The sequence below is a fragment of the Fusarium pseudograminearum genome, chromosome 1 (assembly GCF_000303195.2).
Source record: "Fusarium pseudograminearum CS3096 chromosome 1, whole genome shotgun sequence".
NCBI lineage: Eukaryota > Fungi > Ascomycota > Sordariomycetes > Hypocreales > Nectriaceae > Fusarium > Fusarium pseudograminearum.
Genome location: NC_031951.1, coordinates 5,013,214 through 5,032,685, shown reverse-complemented (window position 1 = coordinate 5,032,685; position 19,472 = coordinate 5,013,214). Strand labels below are relative to the sequence as shown.

Genomic DNA, 19,472 nt, shown 5'->3' with positions numbered 1-19,472 from the left:
AATATCAAACTGATGAATCACTATCAAAGAAAATTGGCAAGTAATTTTGGCCCAATTTCAAGGATGTCTGATGTTGAGCTTTTGTTACTATCGGTAGTTCATCTGCTGAAGCGGTCAACTCTAGCGATGGTTGGTCCTACTATTTACTTAGACCAGAAACAACTGACGTCAACATCTTTAGATCAAAGCTTTTTTGTTCGTATCTAAAAGGCTAATTTGTCAATCGATTTACCAGAGCCGCAAGCAAACAAAGAAACTCCACCATAAGCAACCTCTCATATAATCCTCGGTCTCTATAAAGCCAGACCTAATCAATCGAATTATAAGGTCGAGTATCGAGATCCTGTCCATTTACAGAAGTCCAACTCAAATTCAACCAACAACATACCAAAGCCGGGCTTATCGTTCTGTCCCAGCCACCCTTGCTCTAGACTAGTAGCTTTACTGCTTATTCTTCTTCCTCTCTCACCCCGCACCAATGCTGTAACATCCCTCCAACTTAAACTCTTCTTAAACAAGTTGGACTGCAGCCATCTCGACCACTCCCAACCGAGCCTATTGGACAGCATCGCCAAGTGTCGACCTATCTGGTGGCTTTCCGGCCCTCCATACTCTTGGTTTTGGTCTCCCCGCTTCGAGCATGAGCACATCATTCGTAGCCTTGTTGAAGCCAACGCCATTACCATGTTGCGAGGGAGTTCGCATGCCGCAGTAGCTGCGCGGTGGAAGCATGTATATGGTACTTGCTCGGCTTATGCTGTAACTCAATCAGGCCTTGGTACATGACGATCTATTGCAGCTGCAGCTTGCAGCTTGTTCATTCAATAAGCTATCTATGGCCCTCACCTCTTTCAGCTGAGCCTTTCTTTCTCTTATCTCTTCTTCCCTTTCTCTCATCTCACCAGCTCGACGGTGTCGGAAGAGGGTTCTACGCCAGTGTTCCAAGTCAATTTCTTGCTGCTGTATTGCGCATTGCCTTTCAACATGGTTCTCTTCAAGAAGCTCATCACAGCCTTGTCTTTGACACACGCTGTCGCTGCGCAGTCAAACAAGGTCTGGGCTGCCGTCGCATTCATTAACCACGGCGAAACCACTCCAGCAACCCTACGTACTGTCCTCACTCCCGAGGGCGCACAACAATTATGGCGACAGGGGACTGCGTTCCGTGCTCGCTATATCCCAGATGGCGTGAATAATTCAGACTATGAGAACATCCAGACAGCATATTTCCAGGACCTCAAACCCGACGTGATCGATAATGACGATCTTGAAATCATGTCCCAACCAGACGAATGGGTATCTGGAAGTGCTTTGGCTTTCATGCAAGGTTTTTATCCGCCAGCGCCCAACGCCTTTGACAACAGCACTGGAGGCAAAGAGATAGCCGTGAACTTGGCATCGAGTGATAACAAGACAGAATATCCTCTGGACGGATACCAGTATCCCAAGATTCAAGTCCCAGGCATATCTGATCCAGAATATGCATCGTATGCCACCAGACTCACTTGTAAAACACTGCAACTTTAACTAACACCGCCCAGCTTGCTAGGTTCCTCCAGATGTCCAGCCTGGTACACGGAAATAAGAGAAAACCTGACAGATCATGATTCCCTCAACAACATCTACCAATCAAGCCTGGCATTCTACCAAGACCTATTCTCTACTCCGCCACTCAAGGGGACAATTGACATACAGTCAGCCAACCTTAAGAACGCCTATGAGCTCTGGCAATTTGTCGATTATCAATATCGTCACAATGAAACTGTCCACGAGGAGCTAGGCAACGCAAACGGGACTCTCACTCTTTTGAACTATTACGCTATTAAAAGGGAACGCGCAGCGAATAGCTACACTGACGGCTCGAAAGATAACAGCCCTTCTGACGATAACAGCCGTCTTGGTGTCCTCTACTCCATCGCAGGACGCACGTTGGCGTACAAAATAGCGTCGCAGTTCAAGAACAACATCCGCTGGGGAAGTAGCTACAACAAACTCACCTTCATGTTCGGTTCTATTGAGCCCATCGTCAGCTTCATTTCTCTCTCGGGTCTCCTCACACAAGACAATGAGGAAGAGCAACCCTGGTCTTCACTCCCTGAGCCCGGTGCAGCACTCGTCTTTGAGCTCTTCGGCGAGGATCTAGACTCCCCTGGCCGCATGCCTTCCATGGACAGCCTGAGAGTCAGGATGTCTTATCGTGCTTCTGCAGATGCTGACGAGCCTTTCCGCAATCAGCCCATTTTCAAGTCTGGTCCCGATGGTATCGCATACACCCGCTTCGTACAGGTTATGGGTCAGCTTGGAACGTCACCAAGCGAGTGGTGCAATATCTGCGGCGCACCGTACGCTCCCTGGTGCATAATTTCTCGTTCAGACGACGACATCTGGGATGGTGCTTCTTCTTCTTCTTTGGGCCCGGTCATAGCAGGTATTATTGGTGCAGTTATCGCATTAACTGTCATGGCTGTTCTGGTAGCGTGCTTGTTCGTCTGCGCAGGCTTCCGAATTCAACGCAAGCAGACTCCAGACACACCACCCAGCACGGCGGCTGCTGTGGGAGGTGCCGTGGGAGGCTTCAAAGGACCAGAAAAGAAAGACGGTGATGCGGACGTGGTCGTGACGAAGCAGGGAGTTCACCATGAGCGTGTTGGCAGCTGGGAACTTCGAAGTCCGAACGAGCTACCGCCTCAGCCGCAAATGTCTGGTGTTATAACCAAAGATTTCGACGCACCTCGACATCGAACGATGGAAGACAGTGACGATGACATCAGTGTCATCGGGGCAGCACCGGTCAAGGCGCGGGAGAGTATTTGAGTAGTTTCATGAAGGGATGCATACGGTGTGGAATCGAGAATGATCCAAGATGATGTTTGTATAAGTGGGCTATACCCTTGATTTCTCACGTTCGTTCTGAGCCTTTGATACATATTGGGGGGTGTTTTGAATAGGCGTTTTGATTGGCGAATTGGAATATTTACACACTCTTTAGGAAATACCCAGGATATTCTCAAGGCATATATGAAATGCCTGTAATTATATAGCATAGTAGTTCAACTTGATAAATGAGACTGTCATATGAACATAATTTGATATAGTATAGTATATACAAGGGATAAGGTGAACATATAAACATGACCTTTCAGTCATTGACTATTGTCCTATTTATAACTATTTAACGGGGTGTCTCGATCTACAGAATGATAAACTCCTCATCTTGCACCCCCTCAAGCTCAAACACCTCCCCGTTCATCATCCCATGAACATAACACTCTCCAATAAGTATCCAAGTACCTGGCCCTTTCCTCCTAATCAGAAACGGCAACTTGCCTCCATATAATACAACAACCACATCCCCTGCCTGCATAACATCAGGACCAACTACAAACCATCCCCTGGAAGTAACCGCAAAGCCTCGATACCTTGTGATCAGCGTCGCTTCGTGGCTCCATTTGAACCCATCGCCCGTCTGCGCAAGCTCTTGAATTTCTTCGCTGACTGCGTCATTGTTGTCTAGAGCGCGGACAAGATATGCCGCGCCGTTGGCGAGCCACTCTTCCTTCGGCACGGTTTCATATGGTCGCGAGCGATCCACTCCGATGCAGCCGTTTGTGAGACTTTGCACAAGTGCGAAAAATGCAGATTCGCCATTGCGGTAGCGTTTATCCAGGCTGAACGGTTGATTGCTACGACATATGTCGCGCCATACAGCTTCGATAGGGAGACGGCGCGGGTTGTTGGCCCCCCCGCGACGGAAGTGGAAAGCATTGTGCCAGAAGATCCACGAAGGTCGATTTATGCGATCCAATCGAACGCCGCGGATATGTAGAGCTCGTCTCTTATCATTGATGTAAAGCTGAGGCTGTGAATAGTTCCCTGATGCTCGGTGGGGAGAACCAGGTGTTCCCATGAGGTGAAGAGGTACAACACGCCAGTCTGGAGCCCATGTCGGTATATTCCCCCTCTCCATGATTCTGCGTCGATACGTTGCTGGTACTGCATGGCAGGCAGACAAGACGAGAAGGGATTCGCGGCCTGAGAGTTCCCGAGCCGCTACATCGTAAAAGATATCTTCAACAGACCTGCTGTAATCGGCTACTAGCTCAGTAAGGCTTTGACTTCCCGTGTTGAGGGAGAAGTGACCCAGAAAGGCGTATACGTGGTCTCGAGGGTCCTTTGCTAGTAAGTGCCGTGCGCGGTGCAGCTCATATATGAATGCTGCACGGTTATGGTTGAAGTCGTACTGTTCCTCAGGCTCGACAAACCTCTGGTATAGATATCTGATATTAGGAGTAAATATTGAGAACCGCGAGCGCAGGTAGTGGTAATTTGTATTCAAGACACCCGCAACTGACGAGAGAACCTCCCAGTCAACCTCAGCGTCTCCCCAGTAAAGCGTGGCCGGAGCACCCGTTCCAATCTCCTGAACAATCCACATTCGACTGAACTATTCACATTAGCAAAGGACTTCTTGCCAGTGTTGCTGCTGTCTCTTGGGAAATGACTCACCCACGGTAACCTCGTCAGATTTGAAAAAGGCACCCAAGGTGTTCTGTCCTGAAACAAAAGCTCCTCCGAGTGAACCCTCTTGAATTCGTTATGCATCTCTTCATTATTAAATACGCCGTCGAGGTAGTGTATCATAGTCATAGCATCATGCGCGACACCCCCAGTGTCCTCACCCAGCCAGACCAAGACACGCTCTGCTCCCTTATATATAGCATTCATTAAACCGACTTGCTGGCTGCGCTCCGCAATGTCATATTGGTTAATACAGACTTGGTCAGCCCAAAGACGACGCTGAGAGGTAGCGTGCCTCACACGACGAAGTGCCCCCTCAATGCTTTTTGTCAGCGAGAGAGGTTTTCCATCACATATGATCTCTGATGAACGACCACCTGTACCCCAGCAGTAGGAGATGGCTTCATACTGCGGATTCAGATCAAGGCCCTCGGAGCCCAGATGGCCGACTAATGGCTCATCACCAACGCCAGGCTCCAATGTTAAAATGCGAACCGAGTAGCAGTCCTCAAACGGCGTGTATTTGTATCGCTCTGGTGCTGACAAGTCTTTTGAAATGGCATTAGCCATGGATACCAATGATGAACAATGCCGAAAGCCTTCTTTCCGGCGCTTCTGAAGGCTGGGAGTGGGATACGAATGATATGAGATGTGCTGCGTAGACCGATAATCCAAAGGCCCGATTGTTTTAGTCCCTTTTAGTGAACCGACGACTAAAGCCGGGGAATGATTATATCGTGTTAAGGTTTTGAGATTTACAATGCGAGGCAGTGCTCCCTTTACATTTCATAGGGCCAAAAATATGTAAAGCCTTTCAAGCTATCGAATCGAATAATAGTGGATGTAGAATGGATATGGAAGGTTATACACTTCAGTAGAAATGGAGGGTCACATTGAATCGTAACCCTTGCCGGTAAACTGTCAGCCCGAGGTAAGCACTAACATCATGCTGGGAAGTAAATAAACGCTGGCATCAACTTCATTTGAATCACTAGTCACTTAGTCAAGAGGAGATCATAGCGTATCCTTCAAATATTGGATTGTGGTGTCGAGCGGCGACAAGCCTTTCTATCTAGCTACACAAGTTTCCTGTGTCATCATTCGTTCTGAAACTAAACCAAAGAAAAACATGCATGTTATGCAGTAGCAGCACCTCATGGGTGATCCTTCCTATGTGCCCCAAACGCCGAGTTCCATCCTAATCCGCTGTAGGATTCCCAATATTCACAAATGAGAAATAAACAAGAAATAAAAAGCGCTTAGTGTATGCCCTTTTGCCCTCCCCGGTAGACCATTATGCCAAGCCTTACAGGTCCATGGTAAGCAACTCTAATCTTGATGTCACAGCGTCACAGCTGGCACTGAGACGTTGCACACGAGCCATAGCAAGGGCGGCTGTGCATTCTTGTTCACCAGCATCGACGAGTTCCAGGCGCGCAAGGACCTTCTCGGACTCAACACCGCCAAAGATGTCAACGGACGACAAACCTTCAGAGTCGAACTCCTTAGGTGACTCGGTGGCAGTGGTAGCGGCTTCAGTGTGGAACAAGGCGAATTCAGGGTCAGACTCAAACTCAGCATCGATAGGGGCAGCGTTAACAGATTCAGAAACTTCAGGGGCAGCAACAGGGCGCTCGATAGCGGGCACCTCAAGCTTCTCCTCCTCAGAGTCAAAGATGGGCTCGACAAAGTTTGATGACTTGCCGGAGAGAACAGCAGCGTCGATAATCTCAGGAACCTCGGGTGTGTCGACAACGAAGACCTGGGGCTGGAAGTTGAAACCATCGAGGGTGAGCATGGAGAAGTCCATGTTCTGCTCAGGGATCATGGCCATACCAATCTGCTGTTGAGAGGATTGCTGGGCGTTGTAGGGGTTGATGTCCTTGGGAACCTGTCGCTGTTCAGGCTGGGGCTCGACCTTGAGCTGAGGAGTCTGCTGAGCGGCGGCTGGGTTGCTGCTAAGGTTGTCCAAGAAGTTGGAGAATGAAGGTGAGGAGAGAAGCATGCGGGTAAGATCTGTCAGACGCTTGTTCTCGTCCAGAAGGGCTCGGTTCTGAGTTCGGAGATCACCGTTCTCGCTGACCTTGTTGGCGATCTCAGTCTCGAGTTGAGTGATGTATTCTGTTTATGAGTTAGCATAATGTACGTAATCAATTGGTGAAATGCAATAAGCTTACCCTTTCTGCGCGAACGGAAGGCACGGGCAGAAACCTTGTTTCGCAGCTGTCGTCGCTCCTTGCTGCTGAGCTTCTTGCCCTCCTCGCTAGCGAGTAATCGCTCATCCTCATCCATCTCCTCTTCGTCCTTCTTGGACCGGGGGAGATTGGTCATGGGGCTTGTGGCCTGGCTGTCAGGCATTGAGGGCTTGGCTCGCATCGAGTTCAAGAGTTGGGTGATCTTCTGCTCAACAAGAGGGTCGGAAGGAGGAGGAGCCTTGCCGCGAGACTTGGGCTGAGATCCCTGACGTTGAGCCTGTTGCTGCTGCTGAATGATCTGCTGCTGCTGTCGCTGCTGAGCCTGAGCCTTGGCAAGGGCGGCCTGGGAGTGGGCACCGGGCCAGAGTCGACCGACATTGTTGGTTTGGGTAGGCAAGACTGGCGGCGAAGGAAGGCCATCAATTTCCTGCTCGATACTGCTAGGGTCGACGGTGAAGAACTGCTGTGTCTCGGTATGGGACTCGAAATCCATGTCCATTTCTGATGCGCCCATGGTGGCTTGAGAAGGAGAGGTGTTGAAGTCGAAGAGATCGGCCTCAGGGCTGAATGTTGAGTAGTCAAGACTGCGGAAGTCTTGGTAACCAGTGTTGTTGGTCTGGTTTACTGCCATGGTGCTGGCGATAGCTCCAGGGACGAAGCCTGTCTGTTGTCGGTACATGTCATAGTTGTGACTGGGACCGCTCAAGCTCTGGGCGGTTGTGATGGGAGCAGCAACGGCAGTAGTGGCAGGGCTTGTGAAGGTAGCCTTTGATGTGCCGGCTGGTGAGAGAGAGGCAGGAGATTGGAATCCGTCGTACTCGGTGAGATCTAGGAGAGCGTCGAAGTCGACGTTATTCTGGCCGGGAGCCGACATTGTGTTTGTATGAGGTATCGTTATTGGCGATGCCAGAGAATCAAATCGAGTTGAGTTTGTGGTCGAAAAGTAAGATGGTTAATTACCCAGTCGTTACAATGTCAAAGTTTGTCGATTATAAAACGTATCTGTTCAAGTCGAGAGAGATGGTCGGTGAAGGAAGATTGTTGATGATTGTGTTGTGTTGGATGGAAGTTCTGTAACAGAAACGAATGTTTGGAAGTTGAGAAGGGGAAAGATGGAACCAGGCAGAAAACCGGGAACTGGGGGGGACCGTGTTCTATGAATGGTGTGGGTGCTGGGCCTGCACTGGAAGGTACGTACCGGGTCAACCGGGTCTGACAGCAAGATCCCCGACATGTCAGGGACGATGGAGACCGCTGTAAGCCACTGTATCCCACATTATGAGCCCACTGTAAAGACACTCCAAGCCCCTAAATCCAGGACAAGCACCCTTGGAAGAACTTGGGTGAGCGCTGTGAGTCGTTGGATTGGGGCTGTCTGGAGCCCCGGAGACTGGCTGTCAAGTAACGCCGCCTGTTACCAGGATCGGCGGTCGAGGAGCCGACTAGTGAGGAGAGAGGACGCGTCAGCTCTTTTCTTGGTGGTGCAAGCCAAGGAGTTGGAGCCAAGGGCCAAGGATGTGGATAACTCATTGAGGCAGCGCCGTACGACACGGAACGAATCAAGGGCCGACATTGACGGCCGAGCCTCTCAGAAACAGTACAGAGTACCCACCATGAACCTATCCCTGCTTCGCTATCCGAGGGGTGCGAAAGACGAGACTTACTCAGAAGGGAAGACAGAAAGCGAAACGAACCAGCAGAGAGGTCTGCGGACTGAGGATGACGACGCTTTACTGCCCTTTTGAGCTAGATAGAGCCCATATCTCTCTACTACACTGCTCTTCTTGCTATGGTAGACGCTGCCAGCTATCATGGTCGACCTCACCTGCAGCTGCAGCTACAGCAAGAGCTTACGTCTCTCTGCCTTTGGGGCTTCGTGGCCTGGGCTCAATCTGGTCAAGCCTCAGGTTGATTATTCTGTTGCCTGCAATGCCTTGGGGACTTTTTCCAAGGCTTGTCGCAATAGCACCATCCATCACTCTCGTTTGAGGTATGATACAGATAAATCACGGCCGGATAATTCCCCCGTCCAATCGTCAAGATAAGATTGGATGGATGTGATGAAGAAACGACATTTCCGAGCGGTTGGCTGCCTCACGGCAAAGCGCCAGTCAATGTTTATTATGGTTGGAATGCCCCAAAACAAACCATCAGCGTCCAGAGCGCTATCTGTCAGAGAATTGTGTACAGCGATTCGCCAACTCGGCTCTGAAGGAAGCAAAATCATGCCAGCGAATTGACTGATCAGCGTTGGCGGGTAGTGAAACTTGACATCCGTCTGTCCCGAGCGTGGCTGTACAGTAGTAATTCCATGCTAGGTGCAGTAGTTGGCATGCTTCCCAAACTTACTGTATGGTTACGGTTACGGATGCTCCTCTCTCAGGTTCAGGGTGACAAAGAATCCTTAACAGACGAGATGAATTAATTGCCATTGGCTTGGTTCATTTCCTCTCAGATTAACTTAAGAAATGAACAAACAAGGTCATACCTCGCCGCAGAGACATTGCGGAGAGACTATCACCATCACCACCACTACCGGTTGCACTGCCACCGCCCTCATGTCCTACCGCTGAGCACAGTCCATTATCAAGTCCACCGCTCTCTTACTATGTATGCTGCTCGCTCACTTTTTGTTGATTCCATAGCACTAATAAGAGCACCTAATTACTGTGCCACGCTGGATTGATAGCATAAACACAAAGGGTAACAACTACGAACATCCATGAGGCTGTGCATTCAAGGTAGAGTCTTGGCTCTCAAGTAAGCTCAATGATCATCCATCTTGCACTCGCCTCGATCACTCGCTTGTTCTACAAGGGAATCTCGTCGGTAGCAATGAAACGCCGACAGGCCGTTGTCGGGTCCCAGCTCATCGAAAGCTCCGGTAACCAAGAATGTTTGGCGCCGTGAGCGCCTCTGATGCCCGTATTAATGCATTCGTGCCAGCATCCAAGCCTCACAAGTTGGCTGTATTTTTGCCACTCTCAACCAATACTTTCTTGCTCACAGCACCATCATTCCAGTGATCGGCAGTGCAGACAAAAATAGAACTTGACTTGGTTGACAGAGATTCAACTGCCAACTGCCGCCCTGATTATCTTTCTCCACTGCCCCTGACGATGATTTACGATGATGGACAATGACACAAGACGATGCGGCAAATGCCGCGGTCATCAGTCCCATACATAACGCTCTGTCATGCATCGACCCAGGACTGTTTCACAAAATAATTAGCTCTAGACCTATCCCTTGCGACCCATCATTCCTTCCATGAGTGATTCTTTCGCGGTTACGGATATTCTCCCACATCTCGAACCGAAAGTTAGTTTCTGAACAAGCTTTGGCTAACATCTCGTGCCGATACAGGAGTCTCAATTCTTCACCAATCGAGCAACTGTCTGCACCATATATGTGAAACATGGAATTCAAGAACCGTAAAAAACTGCCCCTTCTCTCCAAACTACCTCTTTTGGAAGTTCGGGGGTAAAGCCCTTGGTTCAATGTCGCCAAGACTTACCATAAACGTCATTAGGATCGAGCAAAACTGCCGAAGTAGAAGTGAATTCTAACATCAAAACCAGGAATATGATAGGGCATCGTACCCTGCCCTTGTTCAGGAGACGGCATAGCCCATGCAAATTAAGCAAATCGTTAACCGTCCATCGCATGAACTAGTATTTAATATTCCCTGAACACCTGAACCTTCTATCAGGAGCCACTTAACGGCTCGAAACTAAACGGCATAGCCACCGTTATTGATGCAACAGCCTCAATAACCAGAGGCAAAGCAAAAGATATAGTCTGACAATGATAGAAATAGCTCTGGGCTGGTGTTGACTGCGCCGGCTAGACTTTGGATCATCGCAAATTCTCTATCACGTGTCTTAAATCACGTGATGATCATCAATGTCACGTGATGGTCTGTACGACAGCCTGATCATGGTTTCAGCCTTCCTGAGGCCTTCCATCAACGGCCCCATTCGCCTGCATCTGCGTCTGCGTCTGCGTCTGCATCTGCGGAAACTCATCGGAGCCTTACGCCTTACAGCCGTGCGCGCCCAACTGTCACTGCACTCGCGCCTGAATTGTCTGACATACTATTTCCTCGCCCGGTCATAGTGTCGCCTGGGACGCGTTGTCGGTTTGTATATACCGTGTTTTGTGTCTTGATGCGACTCGTGAAGATTTGATACAGCGTCAGCCGTTTCGTTTCGTTTCGTTTCGTCCCGTCCCGTTCCGTTCGTTGTTTGCATCGCTTCGCGACTCTATACTCTACATATATCGCATTTCCAGCCAGCTCCGAGGATACCACCCTTGCACTGCACTGCACACAGAGACTCCAAAGAGGAACGTGCTCACCGGGTACTTTGCGTTACTGCTCGGCATCAGAAGATCCCTTCTGACTTGCTATTGAGGCCACTTAGTGCCAGCCAACTGAATTTGAGTTTATTGTACTCGCCACTATGGTAAGCTGACCACAGCCGTGCAAACATAAATGGGGAGAGAAAAACGAAACCTGCCCGCGGCTGTGGCAGGTGGCCCAAAAGAGAGGCATAGACGAGCCCAAAGATCTCAGTTTGATCACGCAGCGCCTGTACCCCCAGGCTTTGTTGCCAAACCGGCTCTGCCAAAAACAACCAAGCACCACTCGTACTTCGAGTTTGTTGAAAACAAGGACAAGAAGAAGAAGCTTGAATTTCAGGTATAATGCGACTGTTGCGCGCCGAGGATGTCACAGCACTCACCAACAGATATAGATTACCACAAAGAAAACACCCCCTCCTGGTTTTGAGTTTGTTCCTGCCGGCAATCCTGAACTAACGTCAGCATGCAAAGAACTATCTCGCGAGAAAGATGCCATGATCTTCATCGTTTCGGTACGCCATATGTCATTGCCGTCGACTCTCGCTCCCTGCCGCTAACCAAACTGAGTTTAAGAACGCAAAGGATAACTCCGCTTCGAACGTTCTGTCCCACCAAGTTCATCGCATTGGGCATCATGTCCGAGAAACCATTGTCGACGAAGCGCGTGCCAGTTTGGGACAGTCGATAGAAGACATGTTGCCCGCCGCCCGCGGTGCCCCTGAACCCATTCCCGCGTCTCAAGCGGAATATGATGCGCAGGTTGACGCCGCTCTACGCGACTTATTTCCGAGAATCCCAAACACCGACCGCCAGATGATTATTGAGCATGCTTTCAGACGGGTTTGTCCTCCCTCCCCTAACAAATCACCATAGGTAACGGCTATTTATGATGATAGGATCCCACGAACAAAAACGAAAAAGAGAAAGTAGGCTTTTCGGATGATATCACGCTGGCCCGACGAGTTCAACTGGCAGTGCTTGCTCACATTCGTCATACTCACACGAGGTATGATACCCTACTAAGAGAGACTAGCTGGCAGAATGCTCGCAAAGTCGTCGAGAACTTATGCCTGGATACCCTCGTCAAGTGGCGAGGAGATGAAGAGAGTGGTCGAGATCAGCTGGACGAGATTTTGCGGGAAGTCGTTGTGATATCTGATTCCGAGGGTGAAGAATCAGGCAATGAGTCCGACTCGTCCATCGAAGAGGTTTTTTACCAACCTACAAATCTCGTCCCCAACAGACCTGTGCAACACATTTCAGGCCAGGCCGGTCTTGTTCATCGCCAATCTCCCAGGCTCAACCTCGGCGCAAAAGGACCGGTCACCCCTAAGCCGAAAGCAAAGGTGAAGAAAGCCAAGCGTAAGACTTCGGCCGAGAAGAAAGGTCAACGTGGTTTCAAGAGATATCAAGCATGGCAAGATGCCATTGATCGAAACCGCAATGTTCCGGATTCTGCTCCAGAATCACCTCAAGTGCCTATCCCCCAACGCACACAAGGTCCACCACCTCCTGCTCTGGTTCCTATGGATGACCCATTACCACCTGCTTCCCAGCTGAGGCTTGTGTCGGGCGCTGGGCCTGCCCCTTATGAGAATGGCTATGTTGGCAAGCCCCAGTATCCTGCAAATAGCCATTTTATGAGCTCTGGTCCACAAGTTGCCCGTAAGGTAAAATCTCCATTTTATGAGCCTCCGTCTATCACACGCCCGCTCGTGTCCACGGCGGCAGCCCGGTTGCAAGATATGCTGGTGCAATCCATTGAACCAGTATCTCCTAACACTATGAAACCATCATTTGTGCGTGCAGTACCACCCCGAGGACAAGGTTTCAGGAACGAGCTGCCTCAGAGCTCTAGTATTCAGCGTCCGGCCATTTTAACCTCTCCATCACAGCGTATGGAAATGAGAGATGAGCCTATGCAAGTCCCGCGTCCTGGGCCAAGTGAACGCTTAGCCTATGGAGAAAGGCCGTTTGAATTTCCTGTACGGGCCCCTTCTCCTCAACCTGGAGTTGGTATTCCCAGTGCGTCCTCGCATCGTTATGATACAAGGTCTCGTGGAGTGCAGAATCCTGCAAGGATTCTAGTAAGTCGTCGACCATATGATGAGGTGCAAAGGTTTGGCGACCGTGATACCCCCATTGTAATGGAAGATCGGGGTGGGTTCTACGAGCGAGTTCCAGTGCGCTCTACTGGGGACATCGTGGTGCCAGCCCGTGATGAAAGAGTTCCAGAGTATAGGAGGGGTATCCCTGAAGTACCTATGGTCCCAGACGACCGTCGGGTTATGTGGCAAGACGAACCCCGACTATTGCGGGCCGGCCGGAACAACGCAGATGTTGGCATAATTCCGATCGGCCATGCACCTTTGGAAAGCCAACAACGCCCTGTCGTGACGGAACATCGGGCTATACCGTACCCCGTATCGGCAACAAGAGCTCAAAGTGACATAAGATCATACTTTGAGCCTGGGCCGCGTCTCGTTCGCTACGATCCACCTGGACCAGAGCCTCGTGTGATTATAAGTGACCCTATGGCACCACGATATGAAACAATACGGGAGATGTAAGCACACTGGGGTTATTCCAATTTGGATCTGCACTAACACAGCCCAGTCGTCACGGAGGACAAGTACCCGAAAGCTTCCAGCAGTGGGAGCCAGTCCACAGATACTATCGGGATGGGCCTCCTATCACAGAAGACCGCAGGCAGCCTCCGCCCTTACAGCCAAGTCGGCCGGAGGATGTTGTTGTTCTTGAGTAATGATATATCAAATGGTGGCACGCAGTATAAGCGCAGTCGTTGTTTTTCTCTTGCTGGCTGGTACATAGGCGTTATGCGCATTGAACACAGGCGTTAGGAGAGTTTGATCGTGGATGTTGCGGATCCACGAAAGGAATGGTTTTGGAAGCTGGCAATGTCGGATGATACCCATTTTTGGAGGTTCAGGTTTGAAATAGGAACCGTATTACATATGCTGCACAGACGACTTCGAATTCTGGTCATCGATCGCATCAACTGAGCAATATAGAAATATGGTAGAGTTATTGTCTCTCGGATTTCAAACATGCTTGACTTTTATTTACCATAAAATAACCCATGATCTAAATAACGACGAACCTATAAAATGAAATGAATGCCCGAACCAGACATGACGCATCGAATGGGTATAACTATGGCATCTAGTTGCGTCCTCTCCTAGGCTTTCCCACGCCAGACGCTCCATGTCTCTTCTCGACACCCAATCCCTTTCGTCCAGCAGCGATGCCTCCCCTTCCACTCTTTCCACCACGGCCTCCTCGGCCACGGAAGCCTCCACGGCTGCCGCGATCCCGCCCAGGGCTGATCCTGCTCTTGACTACGGCAACATCGTTGTCGTCCATCTCCATCTCGTCATCTTCGTCGTCCTTGCTGCGTCGGTTGGAGAACTTGAGCTTGCCTCCACGGCCGCGCTTGGCCACGTCCTTGCCCTTGAGGGCAGCGACGTAGGCGCCCACGCCTGAGGCTTCAGGGTTGGCGTCGTCCACTTCCATCTCATCGTCGCCGTCCTTGCCAAGGATGAGCTTGCCGTCGAGGTCGACCTTGGCCTTGGTGCGTGTAGGCTTGCGCATCTTAACGGGCTTTGTGGAAGAGATATTGGCCAGGGCCTTCTTGTCGAGAAGATCGAGGGGCTCGTCGTCATCCTCGACAATGTATGTCCTGCCACCCTTCTGGGCCTTCTTTGTTGGCCTATCCTCGTCGTCCGAATCGTCTCCGTCATCTGAATCACTGCTGTAAAGTGCTTGGTCGTACTCGTTCTCGAACTGGCGCTTAGATGGGCCATCCTCGTCATCATCGCTCTCCTCTCCATCGTTCTCGCCCTTGGCGGCATCCTTCTTCTTCTTGGCACGCTCCTTTGTCTTTCGGATGTTGACCATCAACTTCTTGTCGTCATCGGGACAGTTCTTGTAGATGTTGTCGTAACCAAAGCGGCGGACCATGCGCTCGAGAATGTGCTTTACCTTGGCCTTGAAATGGCCCTTGTGCTCGTGGCTCCAAACAATAAGGTTGGGAACAAGGGTTGAAAGGCGAGGAAGCATCAACTCGACGGGGAGACCAATGACGCAAACCTTGACGAAGCCCAAGCAGCTCTTGACGATCTCTCGGTTGTTGGAAGTAAGGAAAAGATCCATGGTCTGAACCAAGTCAGAGAGAGTAGCATCGCTCAAAGCGCTTCGGAACTCATATAGAAGTCGGCTAATGGCTGTGATAGAAGCAGAAATCATATGGGGTGTGCTACCGGCCAAACCAGCGCTAACCATGGTGATAAACTCCTCGATGTTGGCAGTTCCAGCAGGGGCATCATCGGGCATGTGAGGAACCTTGCTGTTGTCGATAGCTGCGCCGCTAGCCTCAACCATACGCTGTCCCATGCGAACCAGAAGATCATAAGCTGTCTCACGCGCACGCTCGTTGTTCTCCTTGCAAGAGATAACGACCTCACTGAGCACGGAGGGGATAAAGTGAAGAGAGGCATCAGAAATAAAGGGAAGGAGGGCGATGATTGCGGCAAGACGCTCTCGTCGGGCGGGGGCTGAGACCTTCTCGGTACTGGTGACGATGAGGTTCTGGAGCTCAGCAGTTCGCTCCTGAAGGGCGACCTTGCCGATTTCGGAATCCGCCAGGCGAGGGATGAGCTTGTAGGCCTTCTTTTGAAGTTGAGGTTCCTCCTCCTTGTTGATAATCACGGCGGCAATCTCGAAAAGGGCGGCAAAGCTTTCTCGGGGAAGGTAGACAGACATTGTGATAACGAGATCCATCAAAGTCTGAGCTGTCGAGGGCATATGGTCCTTTGACTTCTGCTGGTTCTCCTTCTTCTTGTCCGCTGGCTTCTCCTGTTGCAACTCGGTAGCAAGCATCTTGCTCACACGGTCGAAAGTCTCCATGAGCTCAGCGTTGGGTGTGATGCTGAGGAAGGTGTTGATGGTCTGCAGGATAGGACCGCGGCTCTGAGGAAGAGTCTGTGTGTATACGTTAAACAAGACGGCGAGCATGTTGCCGGCAAATTGGGAAAGGTATTCGAGGTTCTTCTTGGCATCAGCGCGGCTGATTCGGCTCTGGAGAACAAGGTTCTCTTCCTGCTCCTCGATATCAGCAATAGCCTGGTTAGACTCGATAAGAGTCTTGAGAGCTCTGCAGACGTCCAGTCGCAGCTCAACCTGCTTGTACAGAAGGTTGGCCAGGATCTCCGCAAAGCCCTGGTCGAAGGACTCAGTGAGATCCAAAGGAAGGTCACAGTAACCGGGAAGGATAGACCAGATCTGCTGAACGACTGTCTCGTAGATCTTGATCTCCATTGTCTTCTCGGCCTCTCCGTGATCGATAACTCTTTGGAACATTAATTCACTAAGGGGAATCATCTCGCTCTTGAAGTGAGCCAGATTTGTGTTGCTTGTGTAATCACGGAGAATAGGGAACATCCAAGCACGGCCTGGCTGGCCCTTTACGGGCTTGGCAAGGTTCAGAGGAAGAATTGAGAGGACAGCCTCAGGGCCCATGGCTCGAATCGCCTTTCCAATCACTTCATCGGCGTCCTTCTTGTTGCGGAAGGATCCGTTCTCTCGGATCTCGCCAATCGTCTTGGTAACGTTCATCATAATGGGGTAAGATCTCCATCTCAATGTGTCGAAGATAGCGCCGAGAACGTTAAAGGTCTGTAGCCAAGCGGCCTGGAATTGGACAGTCAAAAGAGACTCTGCTGACTTGGCAAGCTTCTCAAGAATCTTCTCGTCGTAAATCGAGGGCTCGAGGATGACCTGTTGGGGAATGCAGTTGGCCATAAAGGACACCAAACATTCTGAGGCGGAAATTCGAATGTTCTCGGAGGGGGCCTCAAGGAACTGGGCAACCATATCAAATAACTGGGGGAGGTTCTGGAAAGTCTCATCAGGCTCGACTTGCGCCGAAACATCGTATCCTCGAGACAGAATAGCGAGCCACGGGGGAACAAGCTGAGTGTCGTTGGCAGCAGGTCGCAATTCAGAGATAATCTCCATAAGTCGTGGGAGTTTAGCGGAGGAAAGTTCATCAGTCATGCCCTCGAAAATCATCTCGAAAATCTCAAAGGACGCCATGGTCATGTACTCGTTTCCACTCTTGGCGATACCCAGTAGCAACTCGCATAGCGACTCGATCTTCTTGCTAGGCCAGCCACCACTTGCGGCCGCAACAGTCTTGACCAGCTGAAGGGCGTGAATCATAGCAGGGTCGTGAGCACCATCAGCCTTCTTCCCCTTACGCGCCTGCGCAATCTGTGTGGCGAGGTTCTCCAGGTTCTTGGTGGCAGTCTGGGCGCACATGTCGGCAGCAGGGTGGTCCAGCGAGGGGCTCGGAGGCGGGTTTCGAAGGACCTTCTTCAAGGCTTCCTGAGATCTGCGGCGCACCTTCGGTCGGTGGTCGAGAGACATGTTCAAGAGTCCTGCGACAGCTCGTCGAGGTCCAATCTGGGAAACGGAAAGCTCCCATGATGTAGCGTCCTGTGCAAGAAGAAGCGATTCGAGGCATCCTATGGACGATCGCAGAAGCATAGCCTCCGCATCCTGTAGCAGAAGCAATGGGGCGAGAAGAGTAAGAATCTGCGTGAACTTGGATCGAAGAAGAGGCTGCGGGGCATAAGGTGTAACGACGTCGAGAAGGTAGACGACAGGAGTCGCCAATTCTAGATTCACGTTGTCATTGCTGTTCGCTTGCTGAAGAAGAGCGAGGAGGGCCGCAAAGTATCCTGTGGGTGTAGGGTCTGTGTTCTGCTCCTTGAGTGTTGACTCGACAGCCTGAAGAACGACGACAGTCTACAAGAAAAAAAGATGTCAGTGTGCGACTCGAGACTGTGGACGCATAAGAGACGGAAGCGCATAAAAGAAACATACCTTCTTTTGACTCTGAAGACCTGGGGACTTGATCTTGTCCAGCTTTTCAGCCAGAGAAGGAGTCGACATGTTGATTTTGAGCAATTCAATCCGCAACCACCAACTGAACTGGATTGTCTGTTCGGTGAAAGTCAAGATCCCAGCCAAAAATTCCCAAATTTTTACTTGCTTATCGCACCCCGCCGAATCGATAAGGATGTGGAGTGGCTGTGGGCTCTGCGCCACATCTGTGTGCCAACCTCCCCGTTATGAAGATGCGGCGTCGACTCTACCGCTGTATCCGAGCGTCCTACGTACGTACGTTATGCTCTGTACTGTGCTATTAGTAGCTGTGCCCCTCGTAGCTGATCTAGGTTAAGGTGCTGGCAGCTCGCGCCTCTCGTTACTCAATCGCCAATACCACCTCCAGCCTCATTTCTCTTCCATTGCTAGAGAGAAAAGATGGCCTTCCTCATTCTTGTTATAGGGGACCTCCACATCCCTGACCGGGCGCTTGACATCCCCGCCAAGGTACGATCCAGCGCGCGATACTCCCAAGGTTGCGCGCATCGCTAACATGGCTCTATCTCTGCAGTTCAAGAAGCTCCTCTCCCCCGGAAAGATCAGCCAGACGCTTTGCCTTGGAAACTTGACCGATAAGCACACGTACGAGTACTTGCGATCCGTCTCCCCCGATCTCAAGATTGTGAAGGGCCGCTATGACGTCGAGGCCACCTCCCTCCCATTGACCCAGGTCGTCACCCACGGCAGCCTTCGCATTGGTTTCCTGGAGGGTTTCACACTCGTCTCTAACGAACCAGACCTTCTTCTGGCCGAGGCGAACAAATTGGATGTGGATGTTCTGTGCTGGGGTGGTACTCACCGCTTTGACGCCTTCGAGTATATGGACAAGTTCTTCGTAAACCCTGGTAGTGCGACTGGCGCTTTCATGGAGGGCTTCAGCCAAGAGGCCGATGAGCCTACACCGAGCTTCTGTCTCATGGATGTATGTTGTTTGTCATCTGTTGTTGTTAATGCGGTTACTGACCCTACCCTAGGTCCAAGGAATCTCACTCACCCTATACGTCTATCAATTACGAAAGGACGACAAGGGCAACGAGAATGTGGCAGTTGAGAAAGTGACATACACAAAACCAGTAGAGCCCTCAGGAGGAGCATCATCATAATTTTCATATAGATAGGGGGAGTTTACATTCAGCGACTTATTCAAGACCAGCAGCAGAATCTATACCCAGTCACACATTAAACAAACACGCGGGGTCCTCATAAGAGAAAGTGGCTCGTCTGAGATCCAATGAAGCATCGAATTGGTCAATTGGGTGCTTGCGTGTCCAACAAGGAACATTATAACTGTAAATACAAATATTCAGAAAATGCAAACAACTATCCATCGCTTTGTAGAGGTATCGTGGGCATATAACCAGCCAGTCTGGATAATTCCGGTGAAGCAGCGCCAATGCTGACAGACAACAGACTCCTTTTGAATAA

At 50.6% G+C, this 19,472-nt stretch overlaps 6 protein-coding genes across 6 annotated transcripts, besides 2 other annotated features; 3 read left to right on the top strand and 3 right to left on the bottom strand.

Moving 5' to 3' along the window:
- Positions 1 to 984: 984 nt before the first annotated feature.
- Positions 985 to 2,814, top strand: FPSE_00777 (uncharacterized protein; the record flags this gene model as incomplete). The annotated part of the gene is made up of 2 exons (XM_009253897.1): positions 985 to 1,487; positions 1,542 to 2,814. 2 exons carry the CDS (start codon positions 985 to 987, stop codon positions 2,812 to 2,814), a joined length of 1,776 nt encoding a protein of 591 aa, XP_009252172.1.
- Positions 2,815 to 3,190: 376 nt separating this feature from the next.
- FPSE_00778 (uncharacterized protein) lies at positions 3,191 to 5,088 on the bottom strand (the record flags this gene model as incomplete). The annotated part of the gene is made up of 2 exons (XM_009253898.1): positions 3,191 to 4,444; positions 4,507 to 5,088. 2 exons carry the CDS (start codon positions 5,086 to 5,088, stop codon positions 3,191 to 3,193), a joined length of 1,836 nt encoding a protein of 611 aa, XP_009252173.1.
- A 736-nt stretch (positions 5,089 to 5,824) lies between these two features.
- ZIF1 lies at positions 5,825 to 7,587 on the bottom strand (the record flags this gene model as incomplete). Its single annotated transcript, XM_009253899.1, has 2 exons — positions 5,825 to 6,639; positions 6,696 to 7,587. 2 exons carry the CDS (start codon positions 7,585 to 7,587, stop codon positions 5,825 to 5,827), a joined length of 1,707 nt encoding a protein of 568 aa, XP_009252174.1.
- Positions 6,991 to 7,032: a microsatellite.
- A 3,328-nt stretch (positions 7,588 to 10,915) lies between the features above and the next one.
- Positions 10,916 to 10,954: a microsatellite.
- A 254-nt stretch (positions 10,955 to 11,208) lies between these two features.
- FPSE_00780 (uncharacterized protein) lies at positions 11,209 to 13,842 on the top strand (the record flags this gene model as incomplete). Its single annotated transcript, XM_009253900.1, has 5 exons — positions 11,209 to 11,415; positions 11,471 to 11,590; positions 11,652 to 11,918; positions 11,975 to 13,644; positions 13,695 to 13,842. The coding sequence occupies 5 exons, from the start codon at positions 11,209 to 11,211 to the stop codon at positions 13,840 to 13,842; spliced, it is 2,412 nt and encodes an 803-aa protein (XP_009252175.1).
- A 419-nt stretch (positions 13,843 to 14,261) lies between these two features.
- FPSE_00781 (uncharacterized protein) lies at positions 14,262 to 18,053 on the bottom strand (the record flags this gene model as incomplete). Its single annotated transcript, XM_009253901.1, has 2 exons — positions 14,262 to 17,906; positions 17,985 to 18,053. 2 exons carry the CDS (start codon positions 18,051 to 18,053, stop codon positions 14,262 to 14,264), a joined length of 3,714 nt encoding a protein of 1,237 aa, XP_009252176.1.
- A 372-nt stretch (positions 18,054 to 18,425) lies between these two features.
- Positions 18,426 to 19,150, top strand: FPSE_00782 (uncharacterized protein; the record flags this gene model as incomplete). The annotated part of the gene is made up of 3 exons (XM_009253902.1): positions 18,426 to 18,494; positions 18,559 to 18,969; positions 19,022 to 19,150. The coding sequence occupies 3 exons, from the start codon at positions 18,426 to 18,428 to the stop codon at positions 19,148 to 19,150; spliced, it is 609 nt and encodes a 202-aa protein (XP_009252177.1).
- Positions 19,151 to 19,472: the final 322 nt, after the last annotated feature.